At 44.1% G+C, this 26,744-nt stretch overlaps 1 protein-coding gene across 1 annotated transcript in view; it reads right to left on the bottom strand.

Moving 5' to 3' along the window:
• LOC126484694 (uncharacterized) overlaps positions 1-26,744 on the bottom strand; it is a 153,086-nt gene that overhangs the window by 3,556 nt on the left and 122,786 nt on the right. Inside the window, exons 2-3 of the mRNA XM_050108290.1 lie at positions 20,529-20,914; positions 6,241-6,352 (exon numbers count right to left, since the gene is read on the bottom strand). Of these exons, the coding sequence (XP_049964247.1) occupies positions 6,241-6,352; positions 20,529-20,914 (498 nt within the window). The remainder of the gene's footprint in view (positions 1-6,240; positions 6,353-20,528; positions 20,915-26,744) is intronic.

The following is a 26,744-nucleotide window of genomic DNA, read 5'->3' as shown; positions in this document are numbered from 1 at the left end:
TGGGGCCAGGCCTGCGGCTGGGGCACGGGTAGTTCGTTGCCAGAGAAGCGATAACTGGCAGTTAGAAATTTTCAACTTCGCGTGCAACAATAACTTCAAGCACTTCACCGAGGCTACGGTTTCGATGCTTTAGGATTTCGGCGCTCAGTCTTTGATCTGATAGATTCTGAATAGTAGCATCGTGAAGCATTTCATCCTTAATACTTACGCCATAGACGCAATTAAATTATCAATCTCTAGTCGTTCCCTGCAGTTCCGCAGTCCATTCTTTATAGAACCGACCACTACGACGTTGCGTGCAGAAAAATTTATACTGAGAAGCTGAAACGTACGTTTCACTCTCAAAAATTTGTCTAATCCTGCAATTTTGACCTCGAAGGGCTGGGTTTGGAGCTCACTAATAGGAAGCAATTTAACTAGGAGGTGGTAGGTGTGCTACCCTATACTTGAAGAGAAAAATGCGCGACGTGACTCTGTAATCGTCGAAATGCTGACGCAGCAGTGTTATGTACTCTTTCCACGTTTCCATCGTCTCATCGAAATGTAAGAAAGGTGGAGGCGGCAGCTGAGTTGCTTCTTTAGTTTCTGGAGCCTTTTACTGATGCACTGGTTGCGTTTGTACGAGGCAAGAAACTGCTAACAGCAGTTCAGTTACTTGTTGGCTCTGAAAAAGAAGACAGTAGACGGTGCTCAGCACGTAGACGTTGCTCTCCCCGGATTTCTATGGTTCCTTAAACATCTCAATTAAATATTTCAATTTACGTATTTCAATTTAATATCCGCCCACAAATAAAAAAGTCCAGTTCTGATGTCCGAAGCTACTTCTACCACCTCATTTTCCTCGTATCCAGTCTGCTGTAGCTTCCTTTGCTCGCTGTATGGTTCTTTAGCAGATACGGGAGCGAGGAACAGATGCTGCTCATCAACATATTATCCAGATATTAACCTATTCTACAACTAATATCAAAAAGTAAAAATAATACATAACTCTGCTGCTGTAGTTGCACCATCAGTTGCTAACAGTGGCTTTGAATGTTGAAACATACACAGACGCCACAGATTTACAGTACAATAACTATTCAGTAGATCATGATCCCTGACCGCTATGAAAAAGTCTGTAACTGTTATTCAATTGACAAATACACGCCGCGTGGGATTAGCCGATCCGTCTGGGGCGCTGCAGTCATGGACTGTGCAGCTGGTCCCGCCGGAGGTTCGAGTCCTCCCTCGGGCATGGGTGTGTGTGTTTGTCCTTACGATGATTTAGGTGAAGTAGTGTGTAAGCTTAGGGACTGATGACCTTAGCAGTTAAGCCCCATAAGATTTCACACACACCTGAACATTTTTTTTGACAAATACACAAAATGAGCTCAGTGAATGAATGTTCGAACTTTAGTGCACCTGCCGCTGGAGCTCCGCGGAATGGGTGCTTGCATGTCATTGGAAGCAACTTAATCGATCGTGGCAGCATCCTCGTGCCGCGGCTGTAGGAAACGTGGTGGTGTAATTGGGGCACGCGTATTTGAAAGTGTGGCCGACCGGATAGTGGCCGGTACCGCACTTAGTGCGTAACTTTACCCGGATACTATGGCTGTGGTGCTCCTCAAGCACAACAGATATAATTTTAAAGATGTCTGCTACATATCTCTGGAAGTAGACATAGTCACGTGCTACCTGCTCCTATAATGAAACACTTGCTGCGCAATAGGAATAATTCCTTGCAACTGTTACATATATTTTGTTATTCTTCGTCTTATATTATGTGCAAAAGCCTTCCGTAGTCCACTCAGCAGTAGCAGGAATGGTTGAGAGTAGCCGGCCGCTGGTGGCCGAGCGGTTCTGGCGCTACAGTCTAGAACCGCGCGACCGCTACGGTCGCAAAAAAAAAAAAAATGGTTCAAATGTCTCTGAGCACTATGGGACTCAACTGCTGAGGTCATTAGTCCCCTAGAACTTAGAACTAGTTAAACCTAACTAACCTAAGGACATCACAAACATCCATGCCCGAGGCAGGATTCGAACCTGCGACCGTAGCGGTCTTGCGGTTCCAGACTGCAGCGCCTTTAACCGCACGGCCACTTCGGCCGGCTACGGTCGCAGGTTCGAATCCTGCCTCGGGCATGGATGTGTGTGTTGTCCTTAGGTTAGTTAGGTTTGAGTAGTTCTAAGTTCTAGGGGACTTATAACCTCAGCAGTTGAGTCCCATAGTGCTCAGAGCCATTTGAACCATTTTTTGGTTGAGAGTACCTTCAATTTTCAATAGAACTGGCTGAGAATATTTTTTGTAATTTTTCCAAGGCAAAATAGCACTGGCTGAGAATATTTTGACGATTTTCCAGCGCATAACAGCACAGATTGAGTATATTTTGTAGATGGACTGGGCTATATCTACACTAAAAACGAATCAGACTTGATGGTTGGCAGCAGGTGAAACTTAAACGCTAGACTATTTACACACTATTGTGGAATATAGCCAGGTTTAGTAGGCACATTCTCACATCTACTGATTTCATGATCTGTACTGCAGTTTTCGACATCTGCACAGCAACTAAGTTCTTGTTGAAGATAGTGACCTGTTTGAAAATTCATCTGGTGATACACTTCCTTATACCACAACTCCAATCCCAATCCGACCTAATAAGAATTTCAAGATGTTTTTTCAAATTTTTCCTTATCTTACCGAAAACTGCATTATTCATCAATTTCCGAAATCGTTTCTCACGGACCTCCTCTTTCCGATATTTAAATCAATATCGTCCTTCAGTAACGATGACTGCTTGAAGAGGATACAGCACCTCGCTGCAGTTAGCCCCAACCTTGTATCGAGGTATTGCTGGTGGATACTGTAAAGCATGATGTACCTCTGCTTGTTCCCCACAATTGTCATCAACTTGGTGATAGTCCCGCCCCGCGGAACTAGTTGCTCTGGACATATAAGCAAATCACTTTGCATGTCATGTAAACTATAAGTGTCCATGACGTCTGCCTTGACAAAATACCTTACACCAGAATCAGCCGCTACACTCTGGATAGTTACACCTAACCGACACATTCGGGTTTAGAAGCCACTAAAACTTGGCAGCCGGCAGCGATTTTTGGTATGCCTATACAAGTTAATTATATCTAGATACATAATATAGCTTGAATCGTTGGATGCACTGAACTTTCTGCCCATGCGTTGGTTATTCGTCTTGGCATGTCTATGCACACATCGGAAAAGTCGGCTACAGTGCGCTTGCTCAAAGAAAAGAAGCATAGTATCCCAATACAGCCCTGATCCTTCTCCACACTGAATTTAGCCAAATCCTCAATAGTAAAGTGAGCATCATATTCGCTCCGATTGTGAAAAAGACAGGTATGCTTCAGGATAATTGATACTTCAGGTTGTATGTGTTATGGGCAGCACTGTGGAAATTTCCCATTAGCTGACAATGGTTTCCATGTGAAGTTTCCACTTTCCAACCTAACGGCCGCCCACCGATATGACAGTCACTAGCCTTCATTTACAAACAATCATTTTTCTTTGACTCAGTCATGGGGATGTTGGTGCTGTAAAGCTTATCACCTCCAATTAGAGTTTCTCGAGCTCTATGAGTAACCAAGTTGCCGGATTATCTCCGACATACGATTTCTCATGGCTAAGTCTTGGATCATACATGCATATGAACTAGCACACTGCCGCATATAGTACGCGTTTTTCTTCGAATGTTGCATGTGAGGCTGTAGGGCCACCTTCACGGCGTGTTCTAGGAGTGTGGAGGCATTTTAAACTAGCGTAAACTACAAAGGGGCATCGCTCCTGGTGGTGAGCATTCTTGGTCTTCGTTTTCCGCAGTAGGCATTACTACACGTACCAGTTTCCTGCTACAACGATCAAGTTGATACTTCGCTAAAAAGTTGCTTGTGGAAATTGCATTCAGACACCGCAAGTAAATATTTTGTGGTTTGTGTTTTAGTTGGCGGGAGAGAAGGTGGGACATGTTCTTGATCTAACAGTAATGATAACTGTCATTCCTCTTATTATCCTCTTCTGAGAATAACAGCATGTTCACACGCAACTTATGCTGACCTGCAAAATGGGAGAAATGGACTGGTATGACGACTCTGTTCGTAGATTTATCGTCACCTGACTTGCACTTATACAGGGTAAAAACGTAAATTGATACACCGGTATTCTGTGCGCCAAATTTAGTGCGTCGTGGGGTTCAATAGGGAATTTGATACCGCCAAAGTTACAAAACCAACAAATGTCAACCAGGTAATTTATTTTGCAACCCAGAATTCTCCGTGCGAAGCAATACTGATAGACATTTTTGACATTAATACATGCCCTCTTGACTGCTATATCATCAGGAAGCTTGATATAGCTGGACCCTCCATTGATTGGATTACGGACATGCATATGGATGTTGAGGTATATTACTCAGCTGAGTGCTTTACCTGAGCCTTTGACTTTCATCTCAGAAAACATGTCTTGTATAGCACTCAAAGCGAAATCTTCAAACAGCGTAGCAATTGATATGCTCTATGATACCACCCCATTTCTCCCCCAAACATAGACGATGCTGGTATCCTCTGCAGCACTATATTGTTTGGAAGGATGCATGACCTCGCAGCACAGCACTGCAGTTCTCTTAATGGAGGGGTACAGTGATTCATTAGTGAGTGAGCTCTCTCTACAGCAGGGGACGGCGTACTTTCACAAACTGTACTGGGTCTCTCTACCTCCTGGCTGAGTTCTCAGTTCTTCTAGGCGCTACAGTCTGGAACCGCGCGACCGCTACGGTCGCGGGTTCGAATCCTGCCTCGCGCATGGATGTGTGTGATGTCCTTAGATTAGTTAGATGTAAGTGGTTCTAAGTTCTAAGGGACTGATGACCTCAGATTTTAAATCCCATAGTGCTCAGAGCCATTTGAACCATTTTTTTGTTAAGTCCCGTAGTGCTCAGAGCCATTTTTTGAGTTCTCAGTTCATGAGAACGAGATTTGCTCATCACATCAGCCTCAACCACCAAATAATTTAGCTCAGGCGCGACATTACTAACCTGGTGTTGGTCACCATTAGGATGGGAGAGAGAGCTGCTACCAACAGCAGAAACACTATAACTAGTTGTTGGTTGGGTAGGAAGTTGATGACGGTTTTTGTCGCCCCAGATGGAGCAACCGCGCTGGGGTGATCCAGGCCGATTAGATGTTCCAGCAGTAGTGCCTACCCCTTCTCCAGCTGGCTGTGCAAGTAGAGGATGCTGAGCATCTACCTCAGGCCAATGGAAACAGCCAGGCTGTTGTGAGACAGTTTGGCGAGACGGCTGTGGTAGGTGTGGAGATGATGTCCCAGCAACCAGAGGTAATGTCCGCCACAGACGCCAAAGTGGAGAGTGTGCAGCAGCGGCAGTAGCGGCAGTGGCGGCAGGGGCTGTAGCATCCGAGGTGGTGGCAGCGTCTGTGCAGCTGCTAGCCTCGTCTAGCAGGGCGAGGCATGCTGGATGGGACCGCTTTTTGTTCGTGTTACTGCCTGCCTTTACATCCATGCCACAGCATGGTGTGGTGGTATAGCTATGAAGAGGTGGTTCGAATGGCTCTGAGCACTATGGGACTTAACATCTGAGGTCATCAGTCCCCTAGAACTACTTAAACCTAACTAACCTAAGGACATCATCCATGCCTGAGGCAGGATTCGAACCTGCGACCGTAGCTGTCGCGCGTTTCCAGACTGGAGCGCCTAGAACCGTTCGGCCACACCGGCCGGCCAATGAAGAGAGAAGCAGTTAGTAAGTATACTTACAAACTGCAACTATTTACCTAATTCCCAATCTCCTCAAGATGACGCCTTGTCCCAGATGCCTGTATTGTCTGGGACTCGATGCATCCAGCTAGGCACTCGAGGGGATTGGGGTTCGCAATACCGCCATGCATGTGCCATTTCAACCACCCAATCCAGCATGGGAGACTTGGTTCAGATAGCTGTATCTTACCATCCTCACCCTGCAGTTGATCTATGGTCGCTGTAACAAGACCAATGGAAGATCAAAACTGGAAGCTTTTTTCTGAATATAGCGCAAAACCTGATCTGATTCTTATGTACTTACATGGCCTTTGCGAAGGAGACAGTTCATCGAGGTTACTCCAACATCTGATCAGTCTCATCGACATTATGTACTGTAACAAGAAATACGAGTTGTAAACTTCTTCTAGCGTAACCATATGATACGAAATTTGAACATTAAATTACGTACTCACAAGGATGATGTGCTAGTGGAATAGCAGCTGGAGGCGGTTCCACAATCTGAGAGGCCTGCATATCACCATCAACCGACCCTCTTTCAGGCTCCAGCTCCCGACGTAAATCTTCCTGAATTTGACGAATGAATGCTCTAACCACAAAGAAACTTTTTGTAACGAAAATATCCTACAATATATGAACATGAACTAAGAAAATTTAGTTCAGAATCCGATCACACACACACACACACACGCAAACAAAGAGATGGTATAAGCGGACAGGGCAGCAAAGCATCACAGAAGCGTTGGAAGAGTTGCCTCCTACCAATCTACTGGTGTATAGCCGCTGGGGAGCTCATACACAGATATGTGTTAAGAAGGGATAGAATAGAAAACTATCACTGAAATGTAGGAACAGTTGCCTCCTACTGATCTACGAGTGTATAGTTGCTGAGGAAGTTGTATAAAGATACATGGTATGAAGAGATAGAATAGCAAACAATCGCTGAAGCGTAGGAAGAGTTACCTCCTTACCAATCTATAAGTATATAGCTGCTGAGAAACTTGTACACAGACACACAGATACACAGATAAACGGTTTTAACGAAATATGAATTGTTGAAGATGATAATATGTAAAATTACCAGTAATAGCAGCAGTCTGTTGCAAAAAATGGGAGTCTTTTGACCTAGGTTTTGGCCCTGGTATGAGTACCTTCTACGTTATTACTCTACTATTCACAATAAAGTGCCTGGCAGAGGGTTCAATGAAAAATAAAAACTCTAAAATTGACATGTCACGTATTAAACTAAAACTCAAGCGATAAAGCTTTAGTCACAAAATTTGTAACACATGGAAGCACCAAATGCTGCACAGCTGACAGCATAGCTCCATATCCCTGTCGGTACCTTCCAGCACCTTATTGACTATCTTCCTGCATGTCTCGCAGTGGCCCACTCAGCGATAGGTGGTTGTTCAGGCTTTTGACGGTTTGTCACATTAATGTGACTGGGCAGAGTATAGAGTTCGCAGAAGATGAATGTGATGAAATGGTGTAAACAAGATCGGAATAACTGCTTGTGGCTACTGAAACATAATGCCGAAGTTTTAAGAAATGTCATATACAGAATACATCCATGCCTTGTAAAATAACGTATAATGTTTCCGATAATGGATGTATAAACTTGCGAAACGTGTACTGGAAAAGGGATATAGCAAAAGCGACTCGTTACAGTAACTTTTCACTTGACATTCGAAAGTTTCAGGGTCAGACCAATCCAACAACTTTCACGTTTAACGATATTAAGTAACTGGTTAAATTTACTAACGCATAAATCTGTAAACACTTGCAGCCATTCCTCATCAATTCCTGTTTCCATTACATTTGTCATGTAAAAAAATTCTGTCTTTTCCAACTGAATGATCTTTTGTGTCTACCAAACATGTTTCGCCTATTCATGCTAGGCGTCATCTGTACTCTATAATAGAATTAAATGTTTTAACTTTACATATTTTGTTAGGAGATCTGCAGTGATTCTTGGCAGCACATTTAAATTATATGCCAATTTACAAGTATGTAGTTCTGACTTATCACTTACTGTCATTTTTCTATCGTTTCTGTGTATCCATGGGTTCCGAAGGCACCAGATGCACGCAGTACGGGTCACTGATAGGTCATATTTATGTATTTAACAACCCACAAACCTTCTTCTTGTGTATTGCACGTGGTCTTGCCCATTTGCTGAATAGCCGACTAAGGGATCATAGGAGGTGTAAGAGGTAAGAGTGAAGTGTGTTGGTGCAGCGGTGTACTGTTTGTGTGGTTCTGTTTTTTAACTTTCTTTTTGTTTATTATTTTTTTATTTATACTTTGTTTTCAGATTTTTTAAATGAATATTTTTATTAAGTTAATTTTTTACGGTAAGTTAAGAATTAGCGAGGATATTGTGTTGCTGTTATTACGTTTATTTTCGTTCAAAACACTTAGCTCTTTGCTTTGGTATCGATGATAATGTTCGAACTTATTTTCGTTCTAAATCTGTTTAACGTCTCGGTAAGTATTAGCTTTAAAACTTTTGTCTACTTGTCGGCGTGTCGTGTGCTGGACATAAACAGGAAGGTGATGCTAATGCAGGACCTCTTGGCTGGGGACCAGGCGATGAGCTAGGCAACTGCACGGGGGGCTGGCAGAAGAGCCGTGGGCGGCCGTTAACGCCACACCTCGGGTAGCGCCGGCTCTATTAATTGCTTGTCCCGGCAGGCAGGAAGTACCGCAGTTACGGTCGAGTTGCGAGGCCCAGCCAAGCTGCCGAGCGGGGTGCGACGCCCCGTTAGCCGCCCGTAACAGCCCCTAGCAGCGGCCGCTACCCCACGTGCCGCCTCTGTACTCCTCCCGTGTCTCAGCCATACGGTAAATTGACGCGTCTGTGATTCTAGAGCCACTACAACTCACAAATTATATCTCTGCGTTTACATACAAAACTTCAAAACGACTAAACTAACGTCGAATATTTCTTGCTACTCTGAGGGTGGTTTGATAAAAACGCAAGAAAAAAATCTTTGTTTCGTGAAGAAGTCAGCTTACTTCTCGACATAGTCTCCTTTGAGAAATATACAATTTGTCCAGCGATCCTCCTGGTTCTTCATTTGGTCAGAAAAGTACGTTCAGTCAAACTGTTCAAAATACTCGTTGACCGCAACTATTACTTCGTCGTCTGCAACTCGTGGTTTCGCAGTAGCGCTCTCCCGGCCGGTTTGGTGGCTAGGCTTCAGTCTGGAACGATCGCAGGTTCGAATCCTGCCTCCGGCATGGGTGTGTATGTTGTCCTTAGGTTAGTTAGGTTTAAGTAGTTCTAAGTTGTAGGGGACTGACGACCTCAGATGGTAAGTCAGAGCCATTTGAACCATTTGGTAGCATTCTCGCTTCTCGAGCACGAGATCCTAGCTTCGATTCCCGGTGGGGTCAGGGATTTTCACCTGCCCCGAGATGACTGGGTGTTGCTGTGTCGTTTTCATCATCATCATTCATCCCCATTTTGGTCGGAGGAAGGCAACGGCACACCACCTCCATTAGGCCTTTGCCTAGTACAGGGGTGGGGGCGTAGCGCAACGTTCCCCTACGCTCTGTCAAGAAGCGTCGCGGCCGGTTTGGCGGCTAGGCTTCAGTCTGGAACGATCGCAGGTTCGAATCCTGCCTCCGGCATGGGTGTGTATGTTGTCCTTAGGTTAGTTAGGTTTAAGTAGTTCTAAGTTGTAGGGGACTGATGACCTCAGATGGTAAGTCAGAGCCATTTGAACCATTTGGTAGCGTTCTCGCTTCTCGAGCACGAGATCCTAGCTTCGATTCCCGGTGGGGTCAGGGATTTTCACCTGCCCCGAGATGACTGGGTGTTTCTGTGTCGTTTTCATCATCATCATTCATCCCCATTTTGGTTGGAGGAAGGCAACGGCACACCACCTCCATTAGGCCTTTGCCTAGTACAGGGGTGGGGGTGTAGCGCAACGTTCCCCTACGCTCTGTCAAGAAGCGTGGGATTTCATTTCCATTACTTCCTCATTCCTAGGAAACAGGAAGAATTCACCTGGGGCTAAGTCTGGTGAATAGGTTGGATGAGGGATCAATTCAGAGAGTAATTCACGCGCTCACTTTCCGCAATTATTTTCGCTAATCTGTGGGCTGATGCATTATTTTTTGCTTGCCAACCTTGGTCAGTTTTAGTCAATACAAGTTTCAAACGATCCATCAGTGAGGCATAATAGGGTTAAGATACGGTTCTGCCTTTTTGCGAGTATTCTATGACGACTGTTCCTTGTGAATCCCAAGAAATGTGGCCATCACCCCACCTGTTGACAATACAATCTTTGCCTTCTTTCGTGCACTTTCACAAATCTTTCTCCATGTTTCTCACTGCCGTTTTGACTCTGGTATCCAATGATGGATCCAGGTTTCATCAACAGACACAAATTGGCGCAAACATCTTTGCGGATTGCGATTAAACATACCCAGGAATTGTACTGAAATATCGTGCTGGATGCACATTTGGTCGACTGTAAGCAATCGAGGCACCCACCTCGCACACAACTTCTTCATGACCAGTTCTCCGTGAAGGATATTATGCACTCGATCAGATAAGATTCCTATAGTCTGAACAATCTCATGAATTTTTATTCAACAGTCTTGCATTAATGTATCATGCATTTTGTCGTTGGTTATCTTTGTGGTGATCTCAACTGGACGGCGTCATTTTCGGCGCTTCTCCGACCACGTTTAAATTCATTAATCCAAAAGTAAAAGATCTTCAGTGGTAGTCCAATACTTCAAATGAAAATGATCAATAACAGCACGAAACTCGGTTTTCTCCATTTTCAATTGCATTCAACACACTGACCAATTCAGAGAGCTGTCAAAAACGAACTGTAAGCTGTTGATTGTTGACATTCTTCATACGATCCTTGGAATGAACAACCTTATCACACATGAAGGCGCAGCAAATATGGTCGATTCTTTCATGGAAATTTATCACGCGTGTCAAGCCAGCATGGTGTTCAGTTTTGTGCCAATCTGTACTCAGAAACATTTTTTGACTTGGTTTCTTTATCTGGTCCATATTCTTGTTTCTGCTAAATATGTTCCAATCTATGTCTTGCCCTATAGTTTCTGCTCTCTTTGAGTCCTAGTACTACGAAAGTCATTCTCTCTTATCTTAACACATGTGCTGTCAGCTTGTCTCTCCCTGTAGTCGGTATGTTCCACATATTAGTTTCCCCATCATTCCTGCGGAGGTCCTCCACATTTGTTATCTTATCAGTCCTCTTAATTTTCAGCATCCTTCTGTAGCTTCCTCATATTGATATCGACTGTAGAATTTCATAATCTGCGATGTTGTTAATCTCTGATCGTCATAACGCAGAATCCATAGATGCTTTGAAAAAAGAAATTAAGATTAGTATTTAACGAGGTCATCAAAAACGGAAGGATGGAAAGGAAATCAGCCGTATCCTTCCAAAGAAACCATCCCGGCATTTGCCTGCAGTGATTTATGGATATAACGGGACCTATATCTGCATGGCTGGACTGGGATTTGAACAATAGTCCTGCCGAATGCGAGTCCATTGTGATGACCACAGCGCCGCCTCGTTCTGTGCATACGCTTTGCGTGCAATCTATAATGCACAATCTATCATCTTTTTCCACTCGTTACATTAAGGCAATGATGAATGAAATTCTTATGGACATAGTTCTTCGCCCGTGTGCTACTGTCTGAGGGAGAACTGGTACTAGTAAGTGCAAATCACAAAAAAAAGGTTCAAATGGCTCTGAGCATTATGTGACTTAACTTCTTAGGTCATCAGTCGCCTAGAACTTAGAACTAAATAAACCTAACCAACCTAAGGACATCACACACATCCACGCCCGGGGCAGGATTCGAACCTGCGTCCGTAGTGGTCGCTCGGTTCCAGACTGTAGCGCCTGGAACCGCACGGCCACTCCGACCGGCCTGCATATCAGACTAAAAATATTAAATCTCAACCACTTATTAAGTTAACTATAAGCAAATACAATACTGTTATTATTTAACTTCCTCAGATAATTAACCCATGAACAACAATGTTCAATTTTATAGTTGGTGAAGAAAAAAAATATTGTGATGGCCAAAGGTAAACTCAGTTGTTGATCGCTCATTCTTTTTTGCATAATTTCGAATCCGCATCTTCGCAATTTTTATCAAAGATTCAATACGATTTACTACTTAATAAGTCGTCAGTTAGGACAGTCAAATTATTATTTTAATTACCTTTCACATTAGAAGTGGCTTCCGACACCAGGACTTTTTGTAATTCATTGAATTAATTTGTAATTACAAATGTTATATTCTTGTTTCGTAGTAGACATATGTTCTGACAAGAAGATGTCTACCACAAAAGGTATTGATAAAATAAACAATGGCACGCAGAGAGAAGAACAATTTTCGTTGATGGAGTTCAAGTGCATATTTCAATATTTGCTCTCTTGGACTCATTGGAACTTCAGTTTAGTAGTCGTTGGTCATTTCTGTTATAAAATATTTATTACAATTAGTAATTCTTGTGTGACCAAGATTGTGGAATTTGGGCACTGTGCAAAAAATGGGGGGGGGGGGGGGGGTAGAGTATTGCTAGATTGTTTTTTCTTTTTTTTTTTGCAAATGTTATTACTATGCAGCTATTATTGTTCTCAGTTATATAAAAGAGTGACAGGTCTGGTTATTTACTATTCTAGTAGTGATGCAGAAACTTAAAGAAATTTCTGTTTAATTGTCATGGTATGGTAAAGAGAGCGAAACAATTCAACACGGATCCCTCTGAGACAGGCAACGCAGATCTATTCCTGAAGTAGATCTGTTGAGAGGCCAGACAAATGTGTGAGCCTGAAGAGGGGCAGCAGCCTTTTCAGTAGTTGGAGGGGCAACAGTCTGGATAATTGACTGATCTGGCCCTGTAACACTAACCAAAACGGCCTTGCTGTTGTGGTACTGCGAACGGCTGAAAGCAAGGGGAAACTACAGCCGTAATTTTTCCCGAGGGCATGCAGCTTTACTGTACGATTAAATGATGATGGCGTCCTCGTGGGTAAAATATTCCGGAGGTAAAGTAGTCCCCAATTCGGATCTCCGGGCGGGGACTACTCAAGAGGACGTCGTTATCAGGAGAAAGAAAACAGGCATTATACGGATCGGAGAGTGGAATGTCAGATCCCTCAATCCGGCAGGTAGTTTAGAAAATTTAAAAAGGGAAATGGATTGGTTAAAGTTTGATATGGTGGGAATTAGTGAAGTTCAGTGGCAGGAGGAATAAGACTATTGGTCAGGTGAATACAGGGTTATAAATACAAAATCAAATAGGGGTAATGCTGGAGTAGGTTTAAAAATGAGTAAAAAAATATGACTGCGGATAAGCTACTACAGACAGCATAGTGAACGCATTATTGTGGCCAAGATAGACACGAAGCCCATGCCTACTACAGTAGTACAAATTTATATGCCAACTAGCTCTGCAGATGATGAAGAAATTGATGAAATGTATGATGAGATAAAAAAAATTATTCAGGTAGTGAAGAGAGACGAAAATTTAATAGTCATGGGTGACTGGAATTCGAGAGTAGGAAAAGGGAGAGAAGGAAACATAGTAGGTAAATATGGATTGGAGGTCAAAAAGAAGCCGTATGGTAGAATTTTGCACAGAGCATAACTTAATCATAGGTAGCACTTGGTTCAAGAGTCATAAAAGAAGGTTGTATACATGGAAGAATCCTGGAGATACTAGAAGGCATCAGATAGATTATATAATGGTAAGACAGAGATTTCGGAACCAAGTTTTAAATTGTAAGACATTTCCAGGGGCACATGTGGACTCTGACCACTATCTATTGGTTATGAACTGTAGATTAAAACTGAATAAACTGCAAAAAGGTGGGAATTTAAGGAGATGGGACCTGGATAAACTGACTAAACCAGAGGTTGTACAGAGTTTCAGGAAGAGCATAAGGGAACAATTGAAAGGAATAGGGGAAAGAAATACAGTAGAAGATGAATGGGTAGCTATGAGGAATGAAATAGTGAAGGCAACAGAGGATCAAGTAGGTAAAAAGACGAGGGCTAGTAGAAATCCTTGAGTAACAGAAGAGATACTGAATTTAATTGTTGAAAGGAGAAAATTAAAAAATGCGGTAAGTGAAGCAGGCAAAAAGGAATGCAAACGTCTCAAAAATGAGATCGACAGGAAGTGCAAAGTGGCTTAGCAGGGATGGCTAGAGGACAAATGTAAGGATGTGGAGGCTTATCTCACGAGGGGTAAGATAGATACTGCCTACAGGAAAATTAAAGAGACCTTTGGAGAAAGGAGAACCACTTGCATGAATATCAAGAGCTCAGATAAAAACCCAGTTCTAAGCAAAGAAGGGAAAGCAGAAACGTGCAAGGAGTATATAGAGGGTCTATACAGGGGCGATGTTCTTGAGGACAATATTATGGAAATGGAAGAGGAGGTAGATGGAGATGAAATGGGAGATACGATACTGCGTGAAGAGTTTGACAGAGCACTGAAAGACCTAAGTCGAAACAAGGCCTCGGGAGTAGATAACATTCCATTAGAACTACTGACAGCCTTGGGAGAGCCAGTCCTGGCAAAACTCTACCATCTGGTGAGCAAGATGTATGAGACAGGCGAAATTCCCTCAGACTTCAAGAAGAATTTAATAATTCCAATCCCAGAGAAACCAGGTGTTGACAGATGTGAAAATTAACGAACTATCAGTTTAATAAGTCACAGCTGCAAAATACTAACACGAATTCTTAACAGACGAATGAAAAAACTGGTAGAAGCAGACCTCGGGGAAGATCAGTTTGGATTCCGTAGAAATGTTGCAACACGTGAGGCAATACTGACCCTACGACTAATGTTAGAAGAAAGATTAAGGAAAGGCAAACCTACGTTTCTAGCATTTGTAGACTTAGAGAAAGCTTTTGACAATGTTGACTGGAATACTCTGTTTCAAATTCTGAAGGTGGCAGGGGTAAAATACAGGGAGCGAACGGCTATTTGCAATTTGTACAGAAACCAAATGGCAGTTATAAGAGTCGAGGGACATGAAAGGGAAGCAGTTGTTGGGAAGGGAGTGAGACAGGGTTGTAGCCTCTCCCCGATGCTATTCAATCTGTATATTGAGCAAGCAGTAAAGGAAACAAAAGAAAAGTTCGGAGTAGGTATTAAAATTCATGGAGAAGAAATAAAAACCTTGAGGTTCGCCGATGACATTGTAATTCTGTCAGAGACAGCAAAGGACTTGCAAGAGCAGTTGAACGGAATGGACAGTGTCTTGAAAGGAGGGTGTAAGATGAACATCAACAAAAGCAAAACGAGGATAATGGAATGTAGTTGAAATAAGTCGGGTGATGCTGAGGGAATTAGATAAGGAAATGAGACAATTAAAGTAGTAAAGGAGTTTTGCTATTTTGGTAGCAAAATAAGTGATGATGGTCGAAGCAGAGAGGATATAAAATGTAGACTGGCAATGGCAAGGAAAGTGTTTCTGAAGAAGAGAAATTTGTTAACATCAAGTATAGATTTAAATGTCGGGAAGTCATTTCTGAAAGTATTTGTATGGAGTGTAGCCATGTATGGAAGTGAAACTTGGACGATAAATAGTTTAGACAAGAAGAGAATAGAAGCTTTCGAAATGTGGTGCTACAGAAGAATGCTGAAGATTAGATGGGTATATCACATAACTAATGAGGGGGTATTGAATAGAATTGGGGAGAAGAGAAGTTTGTGGCACAGCTTGACTAGAAGAAGGGATCGGTTGGTAGGACATGTGCTGAGGCATCAAGGGATCACCAATTTAGTACTGGAGGGCAGCGTGGAGGGTAAAAATCGTAGAGGGAGACCAAGAGATGAATACACCAAGCAGATTCGGAAGGATGTAGGCTGCAGTAGGTACTGGGAGATGAAGAAGCTTGATCAGGATAGAGTAGTATGGAGAGCTGCATCAAACCAATCTCAGGACTGAAGACCACAACAACAACAACAAGCAGCGTAGACGAAATTTCGTTATGCAAGGGACCCCATCCACACACAAAAGGATATGGCGTTAGAAATATTGGAAAAACCAGCTACTCTGGCATTAGTAGTATCAGCTAAACAAGACGCTATGTCAAAAGGAACAGCAAGTGAAATATCGGAAGTACTGTTAGCTGAAGCAGATCTACCAGAAGGTGAGCTGAAAATAAGTTATGTTGTAAAAGAACTAAAACAAGCGTAAGCCATGCTATCTCAAATGGTTTGTCAGCTCTCAAAAGAGTAAATAATGCAGTTATCAAACAGGAAAAAAATATTCACGGAATTTCGAACTACAAAGAAAGGAATTTGCATATGAATTACCAGCTTTCACATCCGAAGATAATTTACAGATAACTGAAATAATGGATGCCAAATTCCAAAGTCCATTATGTAAACTATCTGTGAGGTTATTTGTGAATGGGTTCGTTGGGCGAGCAGATTCAAACCATGTAAAGTCACAGATAAACTTGATCAAAATTTTCTCTTGTGACGAAACGCCTTAAGTAAGTAAGCAGAAACTCTAATGAAAGTATTAGCCAAGTAAAGAACACGATGTTCGATACTAACGCGTCAGATCCGATGGGAAATAGGCCGCAGCGAGCACAATGTAAGTCAATGATTCAACGTCCGTACGAATAGCCACATAATATGGTGTGAGTGCTGATCTTTACTTCAGCACTACTAGAAGACAATTTGATTATAAACTGTCAATTCCGAGTGTTTTTCCAGGCAAAAGGAACGTTCACACAGTTGCTTCATGAACATCATTTGCAGAGCAATTGCTACGTATGTTGTCTGAATGTGAGAAAACCGTTTTTGTAAGTGGCTACATTCAAGTCATGTCGACATCTCACCGGTGTCCAGGGAGTCTTCGCTGGTCCTCAGTTAAAAGAGGGACTTATCACTGAATTCTGCTCCAGCAGTCATTGAGATTCGCGGAGTGATGGACATATAACAACTGATTCAATCAGTACCAATCGGAATAACTGCTTGGATAAAAGCCAGAGGTGAGCCAACGCGTTATTTACTTGCTCTATTTAGGAAGCCTTTTCTCTTGAGTAATCATTCTTTTTTTTCTGAATTGCAGTGATTTGTGCGTTTGGACATGTACAGTCATACTCAAAAGTATCCGAACGACCTGAATTGTATTTCGCCTGATTCGCATGCAACCGGCATAACGCAGCTGTCTAGCAGGTCCTCTAATCGCTCCTCGGTACAATAGTTTGACAATTGAAAATGGTTCCAACATGTCACCACTAGAAAAAACTGCTCTGTATCGCAGTAACTCAAGATGTAAAGTAATACCACGATCCTACAAATATCAGGGAACACCTTATCACAGATAAGACTGTCCTTAAGGCTTGTAAGCTCACATTTATTACAATAAATGACATACCTGAAATGTTACCACGCTCATTATTACGTCAGACAGGTAATGCACGTAGTACGTTCGTCGTATTCATGATTTCCTCTTCAAAGTAACATACAGTACTTATTATTTAACACAAAAGACATTAAAAATTTAAGTTATCCACGAGCAGCTAGTTGAGAATATGTATGAATTTCAAATGACACGACGAACCGTCTCGTTCTGCATATGGATTCAAACCCAAGTCAGGCAGACTAAGCAAAGATTTCGTGACTGACGCAAACTAACAGGCATTCCTGATTAGGCATACAGAGAGTGATATACCTCGATTTTAGACAGTATCAGTTAGCAAAAATCAACTTTAAATTACGTAACGCAAACATTTTTCACGGACGCGAATTCCTACCCAGCATATACTGTCCCTGTTAACGAACTACGAGAGATGTAAAAACATTGCTTCATCACAAGTAACTTACTGGAAATGCCGTGAGGCAAAGCTTTGAGTTGGACAGGGATTCCAACCAAGAACCTAAGCGGATTGATATCGAAGCACAACCAATTGTGACATATCGGATTTCCTCGGCAGTAGCTAGATGTTTTAACTGAAATGACGAGACGAAGCATAAATTTTTTCCTTCCCAGGACTCCAACCCGGCACCTATCGCTCTTATATTCCAAAGAAAACGAACGTTAAATATGGGTTTGTTGCACCAGCAGCGACATGTGAGCATGTTTGAACTAGAAATAATATGACGAAGAGTTCAGTGCTCACTGGGAATACAGCCCCACACATATCGTTGTTGACTACACACAAAGACACGTCAGCTACCGCATTTTTCTCCACCAGCAGCTCGGAATAACATCTTGAACTTACTGTGATCTCGCAAATAGTTCAGTGTCCCACTGCGAGTCAAAAACGTCAGATATCGTTAGTGTTGACAACGAATGAAAAAACATTAAAAATCGAAATTATTATCCACCAGCAGATAGGTGTTCTCATGCTAGAGCTTGATAATACATAATGAAATCTTTAGTGGCAGGCCAGGATTCGAACCCATTCACGCGTAATATGTGGAGATGTTGAGGAATCTGCAGTTTTGAACAAACAACAAATTGTAGCCGAGCTGTATTGTCACGAAGGGATCAATATCCGCGTTAAGGGCGGTCTGAGTTGCATTCTCAGTTCAGAACCAATTTTATAGTCATACAGAATCTCAGATAAAAGATGGAATAAGTGTCCTGTGACCCTACATAGCGTTTGTTTCGTCACTAGAAATAAATAACTAGTATAAGAATGGTTACTGGTGATAGAGTTTCTACATGTCGCCACTCCAGACTTTATTGTAGTTCAACCTAACGTCTACTTGGCAGAGAAGGAATATCATCTTTAATGTGAATTTCAGACCACACTGCCATTATATCTTCTTCACTTGGTGTAGCCAGAAGAGAATGGAATCTTTCTCTCCCTATCTAAAACCATTGACAAAAGTGGGAATCGAGCCCAGACCATAGGTATAAGAACGTATCATCATTCCATCAGACCACCAAATCCTCTTTCCTGTACCTAATTTTTCTATCATAACACCGTTGCGCCCAACTGGATGATAATTCTGACACACAGGCTCTCTGTAGTTAACTGCAGCATGTTCAGTAAATTCATTTACTTGGTTGACCCAATCACCATGAACAAGCTGCCTCGGCCACACAGTGCATACATTCGACTCTATTTTGTAATCACCGAAATAAAATCACGTGACTACCACCTATACAGAACTGCCAACAGTGTAGCATGCAGAAATTAGAATAGGAATTGTTCCTTTCCACTTGAGTTATTCTGTTGCGCTATCTGTTTGAAAAAAAAAACGTCATGCACCGCAAAAGAAAAGCTGTACCTGTTTCTCTCAGAAGTATAGACCCAGCCACTTCCATTATCTCGCAACGCTGTGGTATGCAGAAGTTCTGGAGGAATTGTTGTTCAGCTCTGGAGCTATCGTAGGTACGAGTCAGCTAGTAGCGTAGTGGTAAGTGTCGTGCACCATAGATCAGATGTCGCAAGTTCGAATACATTTACTGCTAAATTTTTTTAGAACGCAATTCTGTTGTCCGCTGAAGTTACCAATCTAATTGTAACTTCGAACATAGTTCCCTTCACTTCTCAACACAAAATAGTCGCATGTGGAATAAGGGCTAACTTCTCTGACATTTTGTTCTTTTCAGATTTAATAGACAGCCAGGCAGCAGATGCATTTCGAAGCATTTGTATTGTGTATGGGAGAGCGCATCGTGCCCAAATACGTCAGAAAAATATTTTCTACAATAGCTGTCGTGTAGTAGTGGCATTTCATTCTCCTTCAAATCTTGTTTGACAGCTTAACTCAGAACAAGTTTTCTACATGCATGTAAGCAATAAACTGCATGTGCATTGTCAGACTGTTATAGATAACATCAGAGAATTCGCATATGTCGTTGATGATTAATTTCTCTCTCATGTTTACTGTTGTTTTAACAACACTAAAGGAAAACTTACGAAAATTGTTCACTGTATTATAAGAAATGAAATAAAACTACCTACGATAACCTTACGACGAAAGTCTGTTTTAATAAAACTGAGTATCTTTTGTGGCGGTGTTCGTAGCGACAAGCAATTCGCTGTAGAAACGGCTTACGAAGTCACCGCCACACTTTTAACAGCGGGCCGACCGGTCCGCTGGAACAGTGAACAGAAAGATGAAAACCCAAACACTCTGATTAAATAAAAGTCGGTACTTATCTTTATTAACGAAGATACAGAAACACAGTAGTCTGTCTAGTTCGAGTCGGAGCGGCTAGGTCAGCGTCGGCTGACGACAAACAACAACTCTGCTGCGATGAACACCCAACTGACTAGCAAGTACACAATTCGGTGGCGAGTACACAACTGAGCGGCGAATACAGAACTGTCCTAGCGCTCGCGACTCCAGCGCTTAAGAAGCCAGAAGCCAGCGGTGGCGCGCGCAGACTTGCGGCGATTTCTTGTATCGCTGGCGCTGCTTATGCGGACGGCGTCCGGACTTTGATGCTGCCAACCTTTTGGCAGCGGGCTCGGTTGGCATTACTGGCTAGGATATAACACTCCTCCCCCCCCCCCAAATCGCCGCACCGTCGTTGAATAATGACGTGGCGAGCGTCGACGGCGGGGGAGGGGTCTGGCCGCAGGAGTAGCAGAAGAGACCGGGGCGGAGACTGTTGTCGGTGGCAGTCCCCGGTCCGCACCCCAGCATTGGCTGCGCGGGGCCTCGGGAAACACCGACTGAAAACCGAGGTCAGGGTGCACGCCTGTGACCACGGGCGCAGCTTCTGGTACTGGACGCGACGGGGCGTCGGGACCCACGAAGAGAGGCAGCGTCTCCGGACGCTGCGTCGACGGCTGCTGAGTGGGCGCCGGACAAGGCGCTGCGGTGTCATACTCCTTGGGGGTGCCCAAGGAAAGCGGCTGCAGGACAGGCTGCACAGCCACCGCTTGGGATAGCGGCCCGGCTGAGGGGTCGACGTCCATCAGCTCCGAAGGCGGTGGCGACTGAAGAGGGACCGCAGGCGCCGGAGCGACCACCTGGGGCGCTCCCGGATGAAGCTGCGCGGGAGGCATCAACGGGACGGGCTGTCGGCGTGGTAGCGGCGACGGCTGCTGCTGCTGCCCTGGTGGCCGCAGCGAAGTCGGAAGGCGCGGCTGGAACCCGCCGCGGACCAAATCTGTGGACAAAGAACGAGCGGCAGAATCCCGGCGGCCAGCGCGGCGCACCTGGTTCTGATGCCTCCTGTGCACCCCAGTAGCACCTTGAACAGTATAAAAACCGCGACCCTGGACACTTATCACGGTACCCCGTTCCCAACGACGGCGACCGTGATAAACTCTGATAAAAAAAAACGGCGTCGTTGCGCTGAAAACGCGTGCGATGCTCAGATGCGGCGGGTCGATCCGGGGGGTGCAACAACCGCAGTAGGGTGCGATGACGACGGCCGTGGAGAAGCTCCGCAGGCGAAGGGCCGTCGCGTGGCGTGGTCCGGTACGACGACAGGAACGTGATGAGGGCCTGCTGACGAGAGTGCGTAGCACGAAGGCGGTCCATATGATCCTTGAATGTGCGTACAAAACGTTCCGCTGCACCATTCGATTGAGGGTGGAACGGCGGAGTAAGAACATGGCGAATGCCATTGGCAGGACAAAAACTTTCAAATTCAGCAGAGGTAAATTGTGGACCATTGTCAGACACTAAAACTTCTGGAAGACCCTCAATACAAAAAATTGAAGTCAACGCCTGTATAGTTTGTGCAGACGTTGTAGACTGCATGGGCACAACAAACGGAAAATTACTAAATGCATCTATCACGATGAGCCAACGAGAATTCTAATATGGACCAGCGAATTCAATATGGACTCGCTGCCAGGGACCGGCAGGGCGTGCCCACTCAAAATAGCGTTGAGGCGGAGCAGCTCGGTGTTCGGCACACGTCGAACAATCTGTAGACACCTGCGTAATCTGCTTATCAATGCCGATCCATGTACAATGACGGCGGGCAAGCTGCTTGGTGCGGACCACTCCCCAATGACCTTGATGCAACAAGTCGAGGACCTTGGATTGGAGCACTTGGGGAACCACTACACGAAGCTGGTCATTCTCGGTGCGTAACAGCAAAACTCCGTGCGAAACAGACAACAGATGACGTCGCGGATAATAGCGACGAACCACAGGATCCGATATGTCCTTTGCCTTGGACGGCCAACCACGTTGAACAAAACGTAATAGTAAACTCAGATGAGGATCCGTAGCTGTCTCACGTGCCACCTGACGATAATCAATCGGAAAATCCTGGAGGGATTGATGCTCATCGGCGTCAATCTGATGGCAAGAGTCGTCAGAGGAATCGAAGACATCATCCGCAGCAATCGGCAATCTAGAAAGCGCGTCAGCGTTTGCATGCTGAGCTGTAGGGCGATACAGTATCTCATACTGGTATTGTGATAACAAAAGAGCCCAACGTTGTAGTCTCTGAGCTGTCCGCTGAGGAACTGGTTTAGACGGATGAAACAGTGACGTCAGGGGCTTGTGATCTGTTACTAAATAGAATGGTCTACCATAGAGGTAGTGATGGAATTTTGTGACACCGAACACAATAGCCAACGCTTCCTTGTCCAATTGGCTATAATTACACTGAGCTTTGTTTAGCAATTTAGATGCGAACGCAATAGGACGTTCGGTGTTACCGACTCGGTGAAACAACACAGCACCGAGGCCGAAAGAAGAGGGATCACAAGCTAACACCAGAGGCTTGTTAGGGTCGTAATGGACCAGACAACGATCATTCAATAAGGCCTCTTTAAGCTGCTAAAAGGCTGACTGGCAATCAGCTGACCACACAAACGGAACATTCTTACGGCGGAGACGATGCAACGGCGCAGCAATCTGTGATGCATTAGGTATAAACCTAATATAATACGTCAATTTACCAAGAACTGCTTGCAATTCATGCAGATTGCGAGGGGCGGGCAAATCACGAATAGCTGCTAAATGTGACTGGGAGGGATGAATGCCTTGAGCATTAATAACATGTCCCAGATACTCCAACTCCGTAAGGAAAAATGAACTTTTATCGATGTTGCAACGTAGGCCTGCCTGAGACAACACTGTAAACAAACACTCCAAATTACGGAAATGTTCAGCAGGCGTCCGACCGGACACAACAATATCGTCTAAATAGTTGCAACACGATGGCACATTAGCCAGAAGGTGTGACAAAAAACGCTGAAAAACAGCTGGAGCCGACGCACAACCAAAAGGCAAACGCAGAAAACGGAACAACCCCAACGACGTGTTTATGACAAAATACTGTTGTGATTGCTCGTCGAGGGGCAATTGCAAATATGCTTCACGGAGATCAATTTTGGAAAAGAAACGAGCTTCCCCTAACTTATCCATCAGCTCGTTCGGTCTAGGCAAAGGAAAAGAATCAATGACAGTCTGAGGATTAACTGTCGACTTAAAATCAGCACACAAACGTAACTTGCCAGACGGTTTCTTTATAATAACTAAGGGAGAAGCCCACTGGCTCGCTGAAACGGGTTGAATAACACCGTTGTTTTACCAACGACGAAGTTCATCTTCTACAGGTGCCCGGAGGGCGTGAGGCACTGGACGAGCACGAAAAAATCGAGGCTGAGCATTATCTTTTAACGTAATATGAGCGGCAAAGTTCGCAGCACAACCTAGTTCATCTTTAAATATGTCACTGTATCGTTTACACAAATCGGTTATGCTGTCTTGAGGAACAACAACAGAATTAATTTGCAACACATTGTCTTGGATAGACAGGCCAAACAAGTCAAAACAGTCTAATCCGAAAATGTTTACACTGTCTGTAGCGCGGAGCACTGTGAATGAAACTGTTTTTGTATTGCCACGGAATGTGGCTGGCACGCTACATACACCTAACACAGGAATTCGTTCGCCACTATAGGTAGCCAAAGAATTTTTTGCCGCAGAAAGTTTAGGGCGGCCGATAGCCGCATACGTAGCACTATTTATGAGAGTCACAGACGCACCAGTGTCTAATTGAAAATTGAAGGTCTTATCCTGGATGCGTAGCTTCACAAATAGTTTATTACACTGTCTCTGGATCGGTGCAGTGGAGGCGGAAGACACAAAATCAGCGCGTTTAGCGCGTGTTCGCTGCTTACGACAACTCGTGGGTTGGGCGGGTGGAACAACAACTCCCGCTTCACTTGCAGTCTGTAAATTACGTTTTACAGCGTTTGAATTACGCTTGGGTCGCATAGCAGAGGGCTGGGTGGGTGGCTTATTGCGAACAAGTTTATTACCCACACGAACCGTGGAAGAGTCTTTAAACGCGACCTTCTGGCCGGGCTGGCTTTGAAGAACATGAATATCCATGGGCTGGGCAGCACTATAATTGTTCTTGCGTTTACGCAAACAAACAGTCTGGATGTGTCCTTTCCTTTGACAAAAGTGACAAACCGCGTTTCTTAACGAGCAACGTTCACGAGGATGAGCAAGAACACACTTAGGGCAAGACTTAACTCTATCATTTTGCACACGCGGCTGACGAATGTGTTTAACATGACGCGGCCGGCTAGTGTTTACAGTCTGACTCTGCCGGTGGGGCCGCGGGCGTGACATAACTTGCTTAGCACAGGCAATTTGAGAAATACATGGCTGATCTAACTCACACTCGGCATAGTCAAAAGTATCTTGGGCTTCAATGATGTTCATCACAGTCTCTAATGACGGGTCAGGCAACTTTAAGATAGCAGCACGAATACGAGAATCTGCAATGTTTTGAGTAATAGCGTCTCGTAACATGACATCACTGTAGGAAGCTCCACACACACAATTAAATCGGCACTGACGGGTGAGGCCCCGTAAATCTGTTAACCACTGTTTATTAGATTGATGTGGCAGTTTCTTTAATCTGAAGAACTTGAATCTGGCTGCTGCCACATGAACTCGCGACTCGAAATACTCAGCAAGCTTGTTAACAACAACGTCATAGTCTAAAGCTTCTGGCTTGGATTCCGGGAACAACTTACAAAGTAGTCGATAGACTTCCACGCCTGCAGTGGAAATTAAATAAAGCTGCCGCTCAGTACCCGTGATTTTGTAGACGGTCATGTGCGCCTGCAACTGCGCGAAATATTCTCGCCATTCTTCTCGTGATGCATCAAAAACACGGAAAGGTGGTGCTGCCTGTGCTTGTTCCTTTTGTGTTGGAGGATTAGCCGCTTGTTTGGCGATTGCTTCCACCAGACTTTGTATTTGCTGATTCTGTAACAAGATCAACTGTTGTAATTCGGCAGACATAGTGAACACAAATTAAACCAGCCCCCAAACGTTTATCGCTATAATTAGTATAACCAGAAACAAGTTGAACCAGCCCTGCACACGAGTTCGGAAGTCCTCGTCGCCAGTTTTGTGGCGGTGTTCGTAGCGACAAGCAATTCGCTGTAGAAACGGCTTACGAAGTCACCGCCACACTTTTAACAGCGGGCCGACCGGTCCGCTGGAACAGTGAACAGAAAGATGAAAACCCAAACACTCTGATTAAATAAAAGTCGGTACTTATCTTTATTAACGAAGATACAGAAACACAGTAGTCTGTCTAGTTCGAGTCGGAGCGGCTAGGTCAGCGTCGGCTGACGACAAACAACAACTCTGCTGCGATGAACACCCAACTGACTAGCAAGTACACAATTCGGTGGCGAGTACACAACTGAGCGGCGAATACAGAACTGTCCTAGCGCTCGCGACTCCAGCGCTTAAGAAGCCAGAAGCCAGCGGTGGCGCGCGCAGACTTGCGGCGATTTCTTGTATCGCTGGCGCTGCTTATGCGGACGGCGTCCGGACTTTGATGCTGCCAACCTTTTGGCAGCGGGCTCGGTTGGCATTACTGGCTAGGATATAACAGTAACTGTACACAAGCATGCCTCTATCTACACGAATTAGCAAAATACTACTCACTCAGATTTTGATTGGGTCTGTGTTTAATTGGTATGCTGTGTCATACTCAAGAGGTGTGCAAATGTGGCATTTCATAAATGTAGTTATGTATTTCTAGAAACCCGAAATTTGCTTGTCAGCAGCGGAAAGAGGCGTTACCTGTTGTGCAGCATTGTAAGGTTTTCACCATTGCACTATAAGCCGATTTTCTTGCGATTTCCCTATTGATGTTTGATCTGGCTGCTTGTAGCTCTTTCACGTAAGTGGTAAAAACGTTGAAGACAGTTAGACTGGAACTACGAACCGTAACACATGCTTTTTCGCAGGTCAGCACGTTACCACAGAGCTGGCGAAGTGGTATATGTCTTAGCTTCCTCTCACGAGGCCAATAGTGGCTAGAAAAAATGGCTCTGAGCACTATAGAACTTAACATTTATGATCATCAGTCCTCTAGAACTTAGAACTACTTAAACTTAACTAATCTTAAGACAGCACACAACACCCAGTCATCACGAAACAGAGAAAACCTCTGACCCCGCCGGGAATCGAACCAGGGAGCCTGGGCGTAGAAAGCGAGAACTCTACCGCACGACCACGAGCTGTGGACCGTGGCTAGAACTCGTAAACCGCTATTTAAAGGACGAGATTAGTTGCGATTTCCACCTGCAACGACTTTCCTGGGCTGAAAACCGTAAGTTTACAATCTTTTGTTACACGTCAAGCGATAATAACTCAGATTACTCAATGGAAATGACAGGTAAAACCAAGTGAACTTTGAGGCTTAATTCCGTGCACACCATTAAGTAACTCGTCGATCACAAGGTTGCCAAACATACGTTGCCTTGTTGCCAAATCTCAGTTACAGTACCACCAGGAAGAAGATGAACCGATGTGATTCTATAGCTGGCTGGGAAGTGACCATAGCTGGTGAGTAGGGTGCGAGTTTTGCAACTGTGAAATACTTTCCTACATTATAGAAGCGAATATTAAATTTGAACTAATATTGCGAAAATTTTGTACTTGGGTAGCTTAGAACGAAAATCTTTCTGTTTATTTCAAAGGAAAACAAT

The sequence above is a fragment of the Schistocerca serialis genome, chromosome 6 (genome assembly GCF_023864345.2).
Source record: "Schistocerca serialis cubense isolate TAMUIC-IGC-003099 chromosome 6, iqSchSeri2.2, whole genome shotgun sequence".
In the NCBI taxonomy this organism is placed as follows: domain Eukaryota; kingdom Metazoa; phylum Arthropoda; class Insecta; order Orthoptera; family Acrididae; genus Schistocerca; species Schistocerca serialis.
Note: the sequence above shows the minus strand (reverse complement) of the source record. Positions and strands in the feature narration are given on the sequence as shown.